The sequence below is a fragment of the Castanea sativa genome, chromosome 7 (assembly GCF_040712315.1).
Source record: "Castanea sativa cultivar Marrone di Chiusa Pesio chromosome 7, ASM4071231v1".
In the NCBI taxonomy this organism is placed as follows: Eukaryota; Viridiplantae; Streptophyta; class Magnoliopsida; order Fagales; family Fagaceae; genus Castanea; species Castanea sativa.
In genome coordinates this window covers 2,943,086-2,961,691 of record NC_134019.1, presented here as the reverse complement: position 1 = coordinate 2,961,691, position 18,606 = coordinate 2,943,086, and the positions used below count along the sequence as shown (strand labels likewise).

Sequence of the window (18,606 nt, the reverse complement as noted above, 5' to 3'; positions counted from 1 at the left end):
CTTCAGTAAAAGGACCAGGCCTTTAGCAGCATGGGCCGCGCTAGACATGGTCCAGGGGTTCAAATGAACCCCCTGACATGGCAAGAAAGAATATATAATATATTTATTTTATTTTGACCCTCTAAAATAAAATTTTGAACACTTTAACCTTAATTTTTTTTAATCACAACTAAAATAACCTTAAATATAATCATTTTACCAATATTTTGGCATTTTTAAACCCAAAAAAAGAGTCCAACAACAAGCTAATTTAATCTAAAACCTTGAAGATAAAAATTAGTAACTGAATTTGAAGTGCTTTTAATTTGTTATTTGTTGAGTAGGGATTAAGGGCGTGGGACAGGCTAAGAGTGATTGAATGAAGACAAAAGCAAATGTTAACACAACACAAATTTTCTTAACATCTATTTGGGAATAGTTTATTTAACTTTTTGCTTAAAGTATAAGTAGGAAATCATATGAGACTCGCAAATAGTAGGAAAAAAGATGAAGTAATAAGTTGGTTTATAATCACAACCCAAACACACTTAATATAGTTACAAAGAACAATAGTTGTCAAAATTGAGTTGAATTGTTAAATACAAGAATTGTAAAGAGTTAAAATAAACTAATAGATAGTAGTATTTTGAGCAATGATAATTAAAGTTCACTTAGCAATAATAATTAATAATTTTATTATATTTGAAAACTATGGATGATTTTTAAGATTTCATCTTAGCAATAATAATTATTATGTTCATTGTATTATGAAACTATATGCCAAATGAACTAATAGTTTATATTTTATTTTTTTGCTAGAATTATGGACAAATTTGTAATAAAGAAACATTGTAGACCACAAGATCCATTTTCTATCTAAGATTTATCTTCTTATTGAACCATTTAGAAAAAAAATCTTAGAGCCACCACTGTTTAGCAGCACCTTAGGAATAAGCTCTTTAGAACCCCAATCATGTGAATGCGACTCATATAAAGATAAAAAAAAAAAATTCCTCATTTGGCTTGACTCACTTTGCCTCATGCAAGTTTTCCCTACTTTGAAGAAGTGACATGGGTTTTACTTACCTTGTACTATTCTCTTTCACTCTACCCTAGTGGCGGCTTCGAGATCTCTTTTCAAGCTTCTTAAAAAAAACTTAAGTTAAACAAAATTTAATAAAAAGATAACTTAAGTATATTGAGTTATCAACCGAAAAAAAAGTCATACGCAAACATATGAAGTTTAAAGTTCCTTCTATAAGTTTTCATATTTTAAAATCTTTACATTATAATTTACTAACTTGTATCCCTATGCATATGCATGGATATAATTAAAAAAATATATACATTAAGATGTATAATATAATTCTTACGTATATAATTTAAATATTATTGATTGTCATTTTTTTTAAACTAGTATTTAAAAATTCTTGTAAGAATATTATTAGGTAGAAAATATAAATTGTCTATTTTTTATTCATTAGTTTTAAACTCTATAGTTTTTTTATGCAATAACTCACTTGGATGGATATTTATGATGTGTTACTTGTCCCACATTTGACTCCAAAATAAGAAATAAAACTCTCTCTAAAAATAAATAATTTAGGACATATTACGCAAAATTGGACTTCTTGTAGAATTTAATTGGATTTTTTCTAAGTTTTACACACACACACACACACAGGTTATGAGTTGTCATTATTTATTGTCAATGTAGGTAGGTGTAACCATTTTATTTTGTTAAATTTGTATAGCATTTTTATTTTTATGCAATTGTCATTATCTATTTGTTATTGTTTTTATAAAAAATATTTTAAACTAAATGACAAAACTCAATCCACGGGCATTGAATTAATTATTAAATTAAAAACTACATCCATACATACATATATAAATAATTAATTATGTGTTTACTTAACCAATCAAATGCTTGAACAATTACTAACTTTACTTTATTTCTTTTTTAAATCACTAACTTTATAACAAAATGTTATTATAACATGATAACAATACACACTTGTAATAAACCCTCTATATTTACTAATTATTCAATTATATATTTATATTATACATGCACACATTCACTCAAATAACATGATAATAAAATAATAATAATAGTTATAATCATACAATTAGTATCGTGCACGCACTCACCCAAATTGTAAGGACCAAAAATCCAACCAGGTATTAAAGCCCAGTTAAAAATAGAACTGGATCCAGTCACCCAAGGCCCTAAACAAAGAATTTGTAGAGAGGAAACACAACAATAGTAGACAGAAATGTCCCGAGGACAGCAATTAACATCAAAGGAATAAGAAACAGTTTTGCTTGAGGAGCAATGTCTTATACTACAGTCCAATATCTCTCTCTCTCTCTCTCTCTCTCTTTTGCCTCCCCTCTTTCTGGCCTCTTTCATCCTTATCTATACTCCTTCATCCTTGCATCTGCAACGTCCATCTCCCACCTAACTCCCTTCTTTTGTTAACACTTGTCTCATTGATTGTAGAAGATGGTGGAAAGGAACTGACTAGCTGTCATTCATACTGTTCAGGTCACCTCTACATCAATGGGGCTGATAAAGCTGTTGCTTCATTTAATGCGGTTAGGAAACTAGGTGCAGAGCATTTAATGCGGAGTTCACAGGCCGTCACCCACCAAACCAGATATTTTCTCTCTACCATATACCACCAGTATACTCTTTGTAATTATTCATGCAACATCGTCTTCGGGTCCTCGGCCCTCATTGTTTAACTAAGATCTCCTATGTCCCTTGATTTTCATCCTTGGTCCTCGGGTCCTTGACCCTCATCCTTAATTAGGATCTCCTTCGTCCTTTGATCTTCATTCTCGGTCCTTGCCCCTCATCCTTAATTAGGATCTCCTTCATCCTTTGATCTTCATCCTCGGTCCACGGCCCTCATCCTTAATTAGGATCTCCTTCGTCCCTTGATCTTCATCCTCGGTCCTCGGGCCCCCACACAAATATACAAATTTATAATAAAAAGAGAACTTACAAACACTCACTTATTACTTTTAGAGTTGGATATATTGATAGTCAAATAGAAAAAAAGATTCATAAGAGAGAGAGAGGCTTGTGATCTATATTGTTGGTTGGTTTTGAGATGGATTAATTTGTATTATTGTTTGGCTTTGGGTTAGAGTGATTTGTGTTAGAGTTTGCAAAATTTAAATCAGGGTGTGCAAAAATACTTTCAAAGGTAAATTAAACTAAATTATATATATATATATATATATTTTACCTAGTCAAGGGGTTCATTTGAACTCCCTAAAGAACAAGTAACACCACCCTGCCATACCCAGGTTCTGTCCCGTCCCGAATGTTGATGTGTATCATTTATATTTATAATTTATTTTTTAATACATATCTTATTTATAATTTATTTATTTTTGTTTATATATTATTACAATACACCAAATTGTTGTTTTTTCTCTATCCATCTATTACCCATTGTCTGTTTCATCTTTATTTTATTAATGTTGAAACCACTTCATTATAGATGAAAAAATATCTCAAATTTTCCCCAAACCCAACCTACTTGCTGAAGTTTTTCCCATGCTAAAGAGAGGATGGGGGAATTCCTAATTTGACATTGCTCCACCCCGTTGCCATCTTCAGCCCTAATTAAAACAGGTAGAACCCCTCACTATAGACGCCCTCCCCAACCTTAGCAATTTCACAAGTCCAAATCTTCTGTACTACTTTTTGTGTACCACTTTATGTTCCACCAATCACTACTTGCCATGTTTTCATTTTATTTTTCTTATAGAATAACTAAAGTTTAAAATGGAAAGTAATCATATACATGGTAAGTAGTGATTGGGGGAACATAGAGTGATATACAAAAAGCGGTACATCTAGAAGATTTGGACTTGCAATTCCACACTAACCTCTAGTGAAAATTTACTTGTTTTTTTTTTGTTTTTTTTTTTTGTTTGTTTTTGGTAATTGGCAACATATTAATTTGTAAATGTTATGTAATTGTCAAAAACAAAATTTTTTTTATAGAGGTTAAGTAGCATCCTAATATCACTCATTCATAATTTCTCACATTTATTTTATAATTTCACCAAAAAATAAATAGAACTCTTTGCAAACATCTGCCTATTACGGGTCTCGCATTAAAGAAAATTCTAAATAAGTGTATGTTTAACTAGCTTATTTTTTGCTAATTTATTTTATTATTCAGCTTATTTTTGCTACTATGCATGAGTCCTATTGCATTTTTTTGTATTATTCATGGGTTTCACTGTACTTTTCAACTAATATTTACCTTTATTTATAGTACTCTTTGCAAAAAAATTTCAATTTTAACAAAATAAGCGAATTCCAAACAAACCCTAAGAATAATGTGGTACTATTTGGTATGTTAATAATTAAGACCCAATAATCTATGCTCCAAATCCTCATGAAAAATATTAGTGTCCCGTGTGCACATAACTTACTATAAACAATTAATACATAAAACAGGAACACGTACGCACATAGAAGAACTTGGCATATACTCCACTAAAATCTTTGATTCCTACATGTTCTGTGATCTAAATCTTCCCCAGAATTACTGGCTTTGCTTATTAATGGAAATAGTTTCCATTTGGGTTTCAAAAATCATTTTCATTTCGAGAATAAATCTTGCATATCTCTGTATATTCAATTTTCAAGGCCTTAACTCAAAGCATTTTCCCCTATTGATTCCTTCTGTGTATTCTACCAAACTATTTTCTCTTTCCACTGATAAATCTCTGCTAAGGGTTTTGGGTGTTCTTGAAGTTCTTTTCAATAGAAGCCAACTGCGTTCTTGGTCCGGTATTTTTCTACTCACACGATTTGTTAATGCTCTATTCACCACTCTTTAATTTAGTAATCTTTTTGTAAAACTCATACTTTTTTGGTGAAAAAGACATGGAAACTTTTATTAAGAAAAACCGGCTAGATCAGCCTAAAATACAAAAAGGAACTGTGGTGAGACACCCTGGCTAAACTATGAGCAATCTTATTACTCTCTCTCACTTAGTATGAGAATAACATAATTCATTAAAAAAAAACTGGAAAAAATGACGCACATCTGTGATCAACAGACCACTGGTTGAAAATTAATTAATAGTGCAAAATGCAAAAGGATATCTAATATATTCCGTTTATTTTTCTACTTTCTAATTTTCACACCTCTTGTTCAACAGGATATCCATTACCATGGTGATAGTTCTGATTCTGATTCTTGTTTTGATGATGGTGTGGTACATGATGAATCCGCCCGTAAGAGAACCATATAGGTATCAAGCGTATCGGTATCGAGTAGGTACGTACGAGAGGCTGCCGCCACGACCACCAGCTGCTTATTATGATTATCATGGACGAATGGTGCCACCACCACAACGGTTGTCACCACCGCCTGCTTATGATCCGTACTATTAATCACGGGATCAACCAGTTGGGCAACTCTTTCTTCCACTAAGTTAGTGATGATAGCATTTTGTTTATGAGTTGTTGCTACTGTTGCAGAGAGTGTTGCTTCTCTTTGGCTTTCTCTACAAAGAGACTACAATACATTCTCTACCTATTTGGCCCTCGAATTTTATTTGGCCTTTTCCTTAAAAAGACTTTTTTATTTTTATTTTTCCAACTTTTTTATTACTTCAGAACATTTGGGATGAAGCTTGCTATGGTATACAAATTATGAAGCGATTGTTTATTTCAACCTTCATAATGAACTTTTCTCTCTGTTTTTTGACTTGCACTCTTTTATGCTTTAGCTATAGAATACAAATCATTTTTACTATTTTTTGCTTGATATATAAAAGAAATTGAAACAATGGAAAAAATTAAAGACTTGTCTTTAGTCATGCTTGTTCAAGTGCGTGAAGAGAACCCAGATTTGGAGAGAAAATAGTTTACGTCTTTGGCACCATTTATCCATGACAACCTTCCTTTGGAATTGTTAAGTAATCGTCAATTAACTCAATTATGTGATCACAATTTTAATGATATAAAGCACGAAAATAGCAACTCACCAAATCTAAAAGCAAAACAATATACACAATAAATGCAAAAGATTTTTTCAAAAAAAAAAAATGCAAAAGACAATTTTTTTTTTTTGTGGAGAAAATAAAAGACAATTATAATATGATATGATGACGACATAGTTAGTAAAATATGGTACGTGTTTAATTAAGGGTATTATTTTGACATTTTTAAAAAGTATGTTTCAAAAATTCGGCATAAAAATATGAAAACGGTGAAAAAACGGTACGTATATAAGACAAATATAATAATTTTAATTTTTAAAATATATGTAACAAAAATATGAAAATACATATCATATACTTTTTTTTAAGATAAATATAATAATTTTTGCATCATAGCGTTTTAAGTCTTGCCAAATGCGATATAATCATTGGAACATCCAAATATAATCATGATCACAAAATTAACCATGATTATTATGAGTTCTATAGAATTAGGGTTGAAATCTTCATTCCCCCTATTATTGAATCATTAAGAAAAGTAAAAATCTAAAGACACAAAAAAACCCAATATTTCTATAATTATATTATTTTTTAGTCGTGAATATAATATTGACCTATTGTGAGCTGTAACCTCAGCTATTGTAAACATGTTGTGACATTTTGTTGTTTTCTTAATACTAACTCTTAAAACATATTAATAGTTTTTGTGTTGGAACCATCCATAATTATGTTTGAGCAGATTTTGTTCTCAATAAAGTAAAATATACTCGGGGGGAGTTGCAACACTAATATATTTATCAAGACAATTCCTCTAACACACACATATATACAAACGTTTTTTTATTTATTATATACACATTTTTTTATTTGATAAGTTATATATATATACACACACCCAAAAAAAAAAAAAACTTAGTATTTTCAATTAAAATTATGTTTGATGGTGATATTTCATAAAATAAAATTCATTTTTACCATTTTTATAGTGAAATTTTTAAAAGTTTCATTTTCGATACAAATTATCAAATTTTATACTAAAGTAAGTAAAAAATCTTTCAATTGAACTAATATAATTTTCAAAAACATGAATGATCCAAAATTTGGAGGAATAAATTAGGCTCCAAACACATTTGAAGCTATCTTACTCTACTCCATTATGCAACTAAAGAGACATTTCATGTATAGTTTTAGTAATAATATTTTTTTAATGAGTCAATGACTTGTTAATTGCTACATAACAGGTTGAAAAAAATATAGATTCAAATATGTTTGGTGCCAAAATTTATCAAATATTTAACAGATATATGAGCACATTTTATAATAAAAAATAGAATTGCAAAAAATAATGTTACGTCTTTATAACTATTAGACCAATTTTTTTTAAGAGCATCATTGGACTAAATCAAATATTTGGGGGGGCTAAATCTTATTTTTGTAGACTAAAGTTTGAAAATATTAAATGAATTATATATATATATATATATATATATATATATATATATATTGTAAGTGCACAAATTATACCCGGACCCAAAAAAAAGTGATGAGCTCAGGTCTAATGAGTCTTATACAATGAAATTTGTAGAGTATGGGTTTGAAACCTAGGTTTGGGATGTTGGAAGTTGATTAACAGACTAGATTGCCACAATCTGTGCAAGTGATAAATATATATGACAAAGTAACCTCATCGGACGTAAGCCGATGACAACTTATATAATATTTCCCTTTCTATGCCAAAGATTACAAGGTTTAGCTTTTTTAACCAAGAAAATCCCTCTCCTCTTTCTTTCATCTATCGTCTTCTTATATACTTATTCTTCCCTGTTTCATCCATCTGTCACACAAATCTTCCTCTCAGATACTTGTCCCATCCACCACCTTTTTGAAGTCTTAAAATAATAGTTGGAAGGCTAAATTCTACTGTTCAGAGGTCATTTCTCCTAATGCGGCCAGGGAGGTAGATGCAGGGCCTTTAATGTGGTGGTAACAGCTTTTTCCTTAGATATTTCTCATACGTTCCTCCTTCTAAAGGGTGCTTGGATCACACTTTGATCCACTAGTTCTTCCAAAATTCTGCCTCTGACCCGTTTAGCAAGTCCCAGGGCCATTGCTGGGCCTGTCCGAGGACATACTTCTCGGATAACTCCTCGGACCACTATAGTGCAGATTGACTTATGGGCCTATGGACTCTGACCAAATAGACTTGTATTAACTAATCAGGCCCAAAGCCCAAACGTTTGTCCGAACATTCTTATCCCTCACATATATATATTAAAAAATTTCAGTATTTTGGCCCCCCACCCTTACACATAGCTACGCCCCTGAAATATACATTAATGATTACACTATGATTATGTGTTAATAAGATTTTAATTTTTAATGGTTTAGCTACTATTTTAAAAATCGGATTGGATTGACCGGTTCGACAGGCTAAACCAAGAGAGGAACATGTAACTAGTCCGACAAAAGACAAAGAAAACCAGCCAAAAAAAAAAAAAGAAGACAAAAACCAAGCAAGAACCTGGGGAAAAACTAGGAACCGGTTCTTTTTTCGGTTTTTTAATCATTCCGGTTTTTAAAACCATGAGCTTTACCCCTTGTTTAGTATTTGATGGCATAAAGATTCTTTTTTCTTTCATAAACATGCCATAAGGATTCATAATTCACTTAACCACGTTTTTGTTTTTGTTTTTTTGTTTTTCGGAAACCAGTGTATTTAGCAAGCCGTGTTTTATATCTAATGTAACAAACCGCTATTAAACTTTTAGATTTAATAATAATAATAAAAAGCATTTAGTTTCCTATGGTTGGAATCAAAATAGGAGATGAAATGTTTTTTTTTTTTTAGTAAAATATTATTTCGGTCCTTAAACTTTATCAAAAGTTTGTTTTTTATCTCTAAACTTTAAGAAGTTTATTTTTGTCCCTAAATTATTGAAAAATTCATATTTTGTCCCTAAACTATTAAAAATGTTTTGTTTATGCCCTTAAATCTTACTAAAAGTTTGTTTTTCATTCCTAAACTGTTGAAAAAGTTCTTTCCTTCATCATTATTTTTTTCTTTATGCTATTTAAAAAACTCTTTACAAAGTTGAGGAATGAAAAAAGAATTTTTTAAAATTTATGGACGAAAAACATATTTTTAGTAAAGTTTAGGGACAAAATAGTATTTTTATTTATTTTATTTTTTGAAGTTTCAGATGTATGTATACTGCATTTTTACTAAGGGTGACGAAATTAAAAATTGATGGAGAACTTCTCCAAGGGAAAAACTACTATCGAGATAACGAATCTCAAATAAAGTAACCCACCAAATGTGAATGATTTTAAAATCTAGAAAAAAAATCTTTAAAATGTTATCTAGACTTTACGACTCATGAGTAGATAACTCACTGTTTGCGACCCACAATAGCTTCAAAATTCTAAATTTCTTGTACATGAATCCCTTCACAAATGACCTATTTGTATCAAAGAATCAGAACCTTGACCCACTCCAAGGTATCTCCTTGAAGTTTTGATCTACACGCGTATGAAATATTTGTGGTTTCAAGCTCTGATCAGAAGTATGGCGATTAAATAGGTATAGATCTCTAAGTTATGGTAAATAGATTTTTAAGTGGGGTTACAATTTTGCTGAAAACAGAGTTCAAAACATAGTAGGAATTTGGTTTCTTGAGTGAGCCTTGGTCTCCACTTGAGGGAGGTTCTCGCTTGAAGTAGCATTAATCTTTGTTTGAGCTAGCTTCTTCCATTTGCAGTTCTTAATGCTCTCTTCTTACACATAATTTAACCCATTTTACATCAAATGAAATACACCAAGAATTATATTTTGATTGCATGAAAATGTCATGGAATGGGCCAAGACTAAAACTTAACATGAAAGATTAGCTTTTGTAAAAAGTATTCATTTGCAATCCTCCAAGAAGAACGTTTTAAGTTTGTTTGAATGTTGCATTCTCCAAATAGCCTCCCACCCTCTAGGTGGTAGGAGTGGGTAACCACCTATCCCTCCATGATTTGACTGTTGTCGCATACCATCCTCCACCTACTAATATTGCTGCCTAGTAGTACGTTGGATTATCATTGTAGTCTCGTATATACTTCTCTACGCGTAAGGAGGCTTGTGCCCCACCTTTGCCATCATGAAAAGAACTGTTCGGAGAGTATTGAGCTTTCAAAGCTCTATCTTTCAAATGATTTTATGACATTTTTAGGAATTATTAGTATTATGAATTCTTACTAGTCTTGTTTTTTGGGACCCAAAACTAACATAGTTTTTTTATCTACCAATAATCACACGTCACATTAGCAATTAGTAAAATATTTTATAAAATAATTTGTGCTTTTAGTATTAATTAATTTTTTTTTTAGAAACAAAATTACACAAGGAAGAGAGTAAGGGTTCCAACACACTAACATTTAGGTGGCCTAGTTGGTAAGATATCGGGTCTATGAGTCTAAGAACTTGGGTTCGAGCATTAACAATTACTTGTGTATTGATACTCCTTATATCCATATTTCTATCTCAAATATTTCAAAATATAATAAGTGAGTTTTTTATAGACCGAGAGTATGGGGTCTCGTTCAGAAGCGGGTAGAGTGCTATTATAGTCATTAATCACGTTGAAGCAGAGAAGACTCACTCGCTACCCCCTCTACCTTTTTTTTTTTAACAAAAAAAAAAAAGGTCTAAAACAAAAACATTTTCAGGACTTTATACACTAGTGACAGATATGAGTTTGCATCTTTTGCTTAACTAGTAGGAGTGCGAGGTTGAGAGCCCTTAAATAACAAAAGCACAGTCCTACCTGTGATTTAAATTGAGACAACCTCTCCCATCTTATCCAATGTGTACCCCCACCAAAACGTGCTTGCCAATGAATTCAGCTCCCCACATAGAGGGACAGACAGTTTGAAGACACGTAGAGTGCACGTGGGATTGCGTGCATTATAGCTTTGATAATGATCTTTCTCCCAGCTTTTTACATGAGTTTTTTTGTAGAGCTTTTCCATCAATCCTTGAATACTCTTCCACACCCACTCCTTTATTGCAATAACGAATTAGTGCTGATAAAATAACTTTAGTTTGTAATACAAGCAATGCACAATAAAGTTTAATAAAATATGATTTTTCATCTTTTTTTTTTTAAAGTTAAATATGAAATTTAATAATTATAGTAATTATTAATGTTTTTATTATAATTATTTTGTTTAAATATGAAAATTGATAATTATGGTATTAATTAATTTTCTAGATTTGAAATTTGATAATTATGAGTTATTAATAGTTTTTATTATTTTAATTATGACAAAATTATAATGGAGTGTTTAAATATAGTATAGAATTTAAACTCAATTAAAACACGAGATGAGTTTAAGTTACACCTGATGTAACTCTAAAGAGTTACACAGTTTTTAATCCATTGGATTTAAATAGATCATACGATAAAAAAAAAACACTCATTAATATTTATATTTTAATTAGAATCTCATTCAATATTTCTTATTTATGACATTCTATATTTCTCTCAATATATCTATTAGAATAACGAGATGTAAAATTATGAAATCTCAAAAACTTTTTTTTTTTTTGAGAAGAAGATTTCAAAAATTTATATAGCAAAAAATATTGATGTCAACCGAATTTCAAATGTTTTTTGATTATATATATATATATATATAATATAATATAATATAGATCATAGATTGATCCAAGATGCTTTTTAAGACCTTGGCTATTCCAAAAAAAGATTTGATAATATATTTCTTAGAATAACACAAGTTATGCATATTTTAGTTAAAAGAAAATCTAAAAACACAAATTTTACCACAATTCTTATGTGATCATGGTTAGAGATGGAGAAAAAATGGTGGTTGATATAAACGTGGTTATTTATTCATCAATTGTGGCAAGTTAATTAGGAAAAATTGTGGCAAATTGTATGGTGATAGAAGACACAAGGCAATATAGAGAAATTCAAATACCCACGTGAATAAAAAAGCCCATTGGGCTCAACCAAACTTGCCATTAGTATTGGACTAAATCTTCTGCTACGTTACCGCATGCATGAAAATGGCAAAGATTTTTGTTTTTCCATTTTTATTGATTCTCTCCATTCCGAGCTTCCGTTAAGGTTTTGCTTGGACATTACTCCATATATTTTCTATATAAACTCACTCAACGAAGGCCTACTCACTCCATTGCTTCTCATTTCTTCTCTAAAACTCTCTTTTCTCTAGTGAGTTCTCTGGTTTTTCTTTATCTCTTTGCAGTCCATTTCTGATTGTTTATCTTAAGTCTTTTTTTTTTCTTTTTCTTTTTCTTTACTATTTTCTCAGGGCTACTTCTTTAGATTTAATCTATATTCTTATTTTCTTGTTGATGCTTAAAGGTTTATTACACACCGAAGCCATGGGATTGATCAATGAAACCATCAGTGCTCACCAAGAGGAATTGCTAGCCTTTCTTTCAAGGTATGATGCGGTTAGATCTGATAAGTACCTTCCATGTATACAAAATATCTCTTCTGAATTGTTTGATTCTGACCTGGGATTTTTGGATGTTATAGGCTTGGAGGCAAGCCTAAAGGAATCTACAAGACCAAACAACTTGTAGAAGAGTTAGAAGGACTTTCCAATGGGACTTATGCTGGATTCTCTGGTGTTTTGAAATGCACCCAGGTAAGAAATCACAATTACTATGGTCAAAGTTCGAACCTTTCGGCTTTTCTGGTATATGTTTTTGAATTCTAACCATCTTTTTTTATGTGGTTTTTCTTATATAGGAAGCGTTAGTATTGGCTGATTCAATCGCACTTGCTACTCGTCCCAGGCCAGGTGTATGGAAATATGTGAGCGTGGCTCAGAGTCAGAGTGGACCTAAGGTTCAGACAATAACTCCATCACAGTATTTGCAGTACAAGGAAGAGGTTGTTGGGTCAAGGTAATTGTAGTCAATTTCTTGATTGCTGCGTTGTGTTCTTATTTTTTTTTATAAAATATATTGGTTGCAATAAATTACTGTATTTGCAGTGGTGGAGATGGAATCTTTGAGTTGGATTTTGAACCATTCTCTGAGTTTTCAACACCCCCAACTCTTTCAAAGTACATCGGGAATGGCTTGGAATTCCTCAATCGACACCTTTCTACAAGTTTTGTACATGAAAAAGAGAAGATGCAGCCCCTCCTTGACTTTCTCCGACTCCATGAGTACAACGGCAAGGTATAATAGTCATAAACTTGTGTCTACGTTTATTTCAAGCATATTTCTATAATTGAAATTTCTATTTTCAAAAGGCTAAGGGTTGTTTGGCAATGTTGATTTAGTATTAATGTTGTTTGTATTTTTTTTTTTTATAAATACGCGTATAAAAGTATGTTTAAAATTGTTTAAAAACTAAAAACAAGTTTTTAAACACATGCATTAAACAGACTTTAAGGGCACCAAATAGATTCTAAGGACTGTTTGGTACGTGTATTTAAACAATAGTTTTCAGTTTTTTTTTAAAAATATGTGTGAGTGAAAAAGTGAAAACATGTGTTTAAACTTGTATACCAAACGGACCCTAAGAAACTTACAAATAGACTCTAAAGGCCATTTGGTACGTGTGTTAAAACAATAGTTTTCAGTTTTTTTTGAAAATACGTGTGAGTAAAAAAGTGTATGAAAATATGTATAAAATTGTTTAAAAACTGAAAACATGTGTTTAAACTTGTATACCAAACGGACCCTAAGAAACTTACAAATAGACTCTAAAGGCCGTTTGGTAAGTGTGTTAAAACAATAGTTTTCAGTTTTTTTTTAAAATACGTGTGAGTAAAAAAGTATATGAAAATATGTTTAAAATTGTTTAAAAACTGAAAACATGTATTTAAACTTGTATACCAAACGTACCCTAAGAAACTTACAAATAGACTCTAAAGGCTGTTTGGTACGTGTATTTAAACAATAGTTTTCAGTTTTTTTAAAAAATATGTGTGAGTAAAAAAAAAGTGTATGAAAATACGTATGTTTAAACAATAGTTTTTAGTTTTTTTAAAAATACGTGTGAGTAAAAAAGTGTATAAAAATATGTGTAAAGTTGTTTAAAAACTAAAAACATGTGTTTAAACTTGTATACCAAACCAGGCCCTAAGAAACTTACAAATAAAATTCATATGCTTATATTTAAATATTTGGGCAATTTATTACAATTTTACATTTTACTCTATACTTTTAGGACACTGTTAACAAAATTATTTTAAATATGAAAATATTATAACCGAATCTGTCAAATCAAACTTGAAATGGTCCAACACGTTAAGACATAATTTTGTCATAGATTTTTTTTCATAAATTAATAAGAAGGTAGTGGAAGCTTCCCTTTTCCTCCACTTCTTCTTCTTTTTATATATTTATTTTTTTAAATTTTTTGTTAAAAGTGATATGACTGTAATAAGTTGCAGTAGTCTTGCGGTATATGATTTAGTATTTGAGATTTTTTTATTGGGTATAGTTTGCCTTTTACAGTATACAATTAAAACATAGTTTTTAATGTTATCAATTTGTTAAATTTTATTGCATAATTGATAATAGAATTAACTGTTTGTTGAATATATATTTTTTTGATAATCAACTGTTTGTTGAATATATTGTAACAAAAAATACGTAACGTATATTTTTTAGTGAAGTGTTTGCTTGTCATACGACACACATACATAATATATGTTAACAACTAGACAAAAGAAAAAGACATGGCAATTAAAAAGACTAAAAACACACACAAATCATTAAAAAATTCCTTAAAAGTCAACACATTGGCTTACTTGAAATAGACATCTACGATTGGTTGAAGTTAGCACGAAGTCTTTTGGACGAAAATTATATATTTTATTAATTAAATAAAATGTAAATAGAGTTCCCTAGGTCTATACTTAGATTCTTAAGAACCGACCAAAGGCATGGTTGCATGCTTACAATTAAAAAAACAAAACACTGTACAATTAAAAAAACAATACACACACATCATATACACATATTTGAAGTTAATAAATTTGAATTATTTTTAATGAGACAAACAAATGACATTGAAAAGTAAAATCTTTCAATAGAATTGAATTTTTTATTAGACATCTTGTATTATGGATTGGATTAACTCAATTAGCATAAAAATTAAAAAAACTTATGTGGACTTAGACATGACATGTGGTACAAAATTTGACTCTAATTGAAATCTAAATTATAATTGTCTCTCATTTGCTTCACGTATCCTATTTAATTTTTTTTAATTTTTATGTCAAGTCAATTATTAGATACAAAAATTGAAGAATACAAATTCAATTAGATTTCAACTGGAGTTCAATTTTGCGCCACTATCTTATATAATTTTATAATTTTTGTGGTTAGCAAATTATTTGGTGCGAAAACTAAAAAGTCCAAATCTAATTAGATTCTAAATATGTTGTGATTGTTTTTAATTGTACCATACATATGCGTAGGGTTGTACGTTAGTTACAATAGTTGGAGTGAATTGCTAGATGATCCTAATTGTAATATATGGTGTTGTTGTGCAGGCTATGATGTTGAATGAGAGAATCAAGAGCCTAGATGCTCTCCAGACTGTTCTGAAGAAGGCAGAGGATTACCTATCTGCCATTGCACCTGAAACTCCATATTCGGAGTTTGAGCACAAGCTCCAGGAGATTGGTTTGGAGAGAGGGTGGGGTAATAATGCTGAGCGAGTTTCAGAAATGATTCATCTTCTTTTGGATCTCCTTGAAGCTCCTGAACCAAGAACCCTTGAGACATTCCTTGGGAGAATTCCTATGGTTTTTAATGTTGTAATCATGTCTCCCCATGGCTATTTTGCTCAGGATAATGTCTTGGGATACCCTGACACTGGTGGCCAGGTTAGTTAGAGAACATTACAAGCCTAATTTGTCATGTGTTGTGTCAATTTATTTAAGTTGACTAACTTGGTTTTGGACTAATTGGTTTCAAATCTAGGTTGTTTATATCTTGGATCAAGTTCGGGCCTTGGAGAGTGAGATGCTTCTTCGTATCAAGCATCAAGGCTTGGATATCATCCCTCGTATTCTCATTGTAAGCTCTGCTAGCTGATGCAATTTTGCATGAACAATATGTACAACAATGCTACATACTGAAATATACAACACATTTCATAACTTAATGTGATGCTTAAATAATTTTCTTATTAATTTGATACGTACCCAGGTCACAAGGCTTCTACCTGATGCAGTAGGAACCACATGTGGTGAGCGTCTCGAAAAAGTGTATGGGACCGAACATTCATTTATTCTTCGAGTTCCATTCCGATCAGAGAAGGGAATTGTCCGTAAATGGATCTCAAGATTTGAAGTGTGGCCATATCTTGAGACTTATGCTGAGGTAAACTTCAGATATTAATTGTTATGCTGCTTCATGTAGACTGAGCTAGCTCCCATTTGATTCTAAGATTGAATAAATTAATTTTCCTGTTATTAGGATGTTGCAAATGAACTTTCTATAGAGTTCAAAGGGAAGCCAGATCTGATCGTTGGAAACTACAGTGATGGAAACATTGTTGCCACTTTGTTAGCAAGTAAATTTGGGGTTCCACAGGTTTGTCATGAGATTTTATTTGGTTTAGACACATCCATAGTTGTTGTCTCTAGTGATTCTTACTAGCTGTAAGCTATTATTGCAACATAACAATGACATGCTATCTTCTACAGTGCACCATAGCACATGCCCTTGAGAAGACAAAGTACCCCGATTCTGACATAAATTGGAAGAAATTTGAGAAGTATAACTTTTCCTGCCAATTTTCTGCTGATCTTATAGCAATGAATCAAACTGATTTCATTATCACCAGCACTTTCCAAGAGATTGCTGGAAGGTGAATCATTTAATCACACTATTCTCTTATTATTATCAATCTTAATTGAAAATGTACTTACCATTGATTTGATGCATGGTTTCAGCAAGGACACCCTTGGACAGTATGAGAGTCACTCTGCTTTTACCATGCCTGGACTCTACCGTGTGGTTCATGGGATAGATTCCTTCGATCCTAGGTTCAACATTGTGTCTCCTGGAGCAGATACTGACATCTACTTCCCCTATACTGAGGAGAAACGAAGGTTGAAATCCTTCCACCCTGAAATTGAAGAGCTTCTTTTCTCTTCTGTGGAGAACAAAGAACACTTGTGAGCCTCTCTCTCTTTTTGCAATTTTCTTATATCTATTGTTAAAGAGTTATTAAAAGCTTTTCACTGTGGACGTAGGTTGTCAAATTGAATCACATTAATTCTTGTTCCATGTATTCTTTGTTTACTCTATACAGATGTGTATTGAAAGACCGGAACAAGCCTATTATCTTTACAATGGCAAGGCTAGATCGTGTGAAGAACATAACCGGACTTGTTGAGTGGTATGGCAAGAATAAACGTCTTAGGGAGTTGGTTAACCTTGTTGTTGTTGCTGGGGATCGTAGAAAGGAGTCTAAGGACTTAGAAGAGCAAGCTGAGATGAAGAAAATGTATGGTCTTATTGAAACCTATAATTTGAATGGACAGTTCAGATGGATTTCTTCCCAAATGAACCGAGTCAGGAACGGTGAACTCTATCGTTACATTGCTGATACAAAGGGAGCCTTTGTGCAGCCTGCCGTATATGAAGCTTTTGGCTTGACAGTTGTTGAGGCCATGACTTGTGGATTGCCAACATTTGCTACTTGTAATGGTGGTCCAGCTGAGATTATTGTGAATGGTAAATCAGGCTTCCATATTGATCCCTATCAAGGTGATCAAGTGTCTCAGCTCCTTGTTGACTTCTTTGAGAAGTGTCAGGCAGACCCTAGTCACTGGGACAAAATCTCTCATGGAGGCCTAAAGCGCATTGAGGAGAAGTAAGTACTAAGCAAAAGTACACTGAAAATTTTATTACAAAGCTTTTACAAACTGATGTTTATTATGTTCTGAAATTCTCTAATCAAATCTATTGTCGTGTTATAGACCTTATATAGTAAAATTTGTAGCGCCTTTAGCATTTTGCTTCCTATTGACATTCTAGATTGCTATATACTATTTGTATTTTGGTTTTTTAATTATTCTTTGCAATTCAACAGGTATACATGGCAGATTTACTCCGAGAGGCTACTAAGCTTGACTGCAGTTTACGGCTTTTGGAAGCGTGTGTCTAATAACACGGAGAAGCGTCGCTACCTTGAAATGTTTTATGCCCTCATGTATCGTAAGCTGGTAAGCTACCTTGAAATGTTTTGTGCTTGAGTGTTTCTTTCAATCTTAATTAGCTGTGTGTAATAACTATACACATATGTTTGTATTCATGGGATGTTTGCTCTTATTTTTACTGATACTTTTTTATTGGTGTAACCTTTCAGGCCGATGCAGTTCCTCTTGCTGTTGAGGAGTAAAGAAAAGCTTATGGATTAATAAAATGCCGAAGCATGGGCTGGCTTTGATGGAGTCCTTTTGAGTTCAATGAACAATGGAAATTGTGTTTGAGATTTTTTATCAAATTAGGCAAAAGGCTTTTTATTTTGTTCTTTTTTTTCCCAATCCTTCAACGGATTATTTGAACATGGGTGTTTTATAGCCCATCATTTCGATATAAATTCACGACTTTTGGTTTCCCATCCA

General features: G+C 31.6%; 1 protein-coding gene across 1 annotated transcript; it reads left to right on the top strand.

The window, feature by feature from the left end:
- Positions 1 to 12,120: 12,120 nt before the first annotated feature.
- LOC142643311 (sucrose synthase-like) lies at positions 12,121 to 18,606 on the top strand. The gene is made up of 14 exons (XM_075817879.1): positions 12,121 to 12,203; positions 12,357 to 12,438; positions 12,534 to 12,645; positions 12,750 to 12,907; positions 12,997 to 13,186; positions 15,517 to 15,852; positions 15,950 to 16,045; positions 16,178 to 16,351; positions 16,448 to 16,564; positions 16,678 to 16,841; positions 16,927 to 17,151; positions 17,289 to 17,852; positions 18,072 to 18,204; positions 18,348 to 18,606. Exons 2-14 carry the CDS (start codon positions 12,377 to 12,379, stop codon positions 18,378 to 18,380), a joined length of 2,364 nt encoding a protein of 787 aa, XP_075673994.1. The 5' UTR covers positions 12,121 to 12,203; positions 12,357 to 12,376; the 3' UTR covers positions 18,381 to 18,606.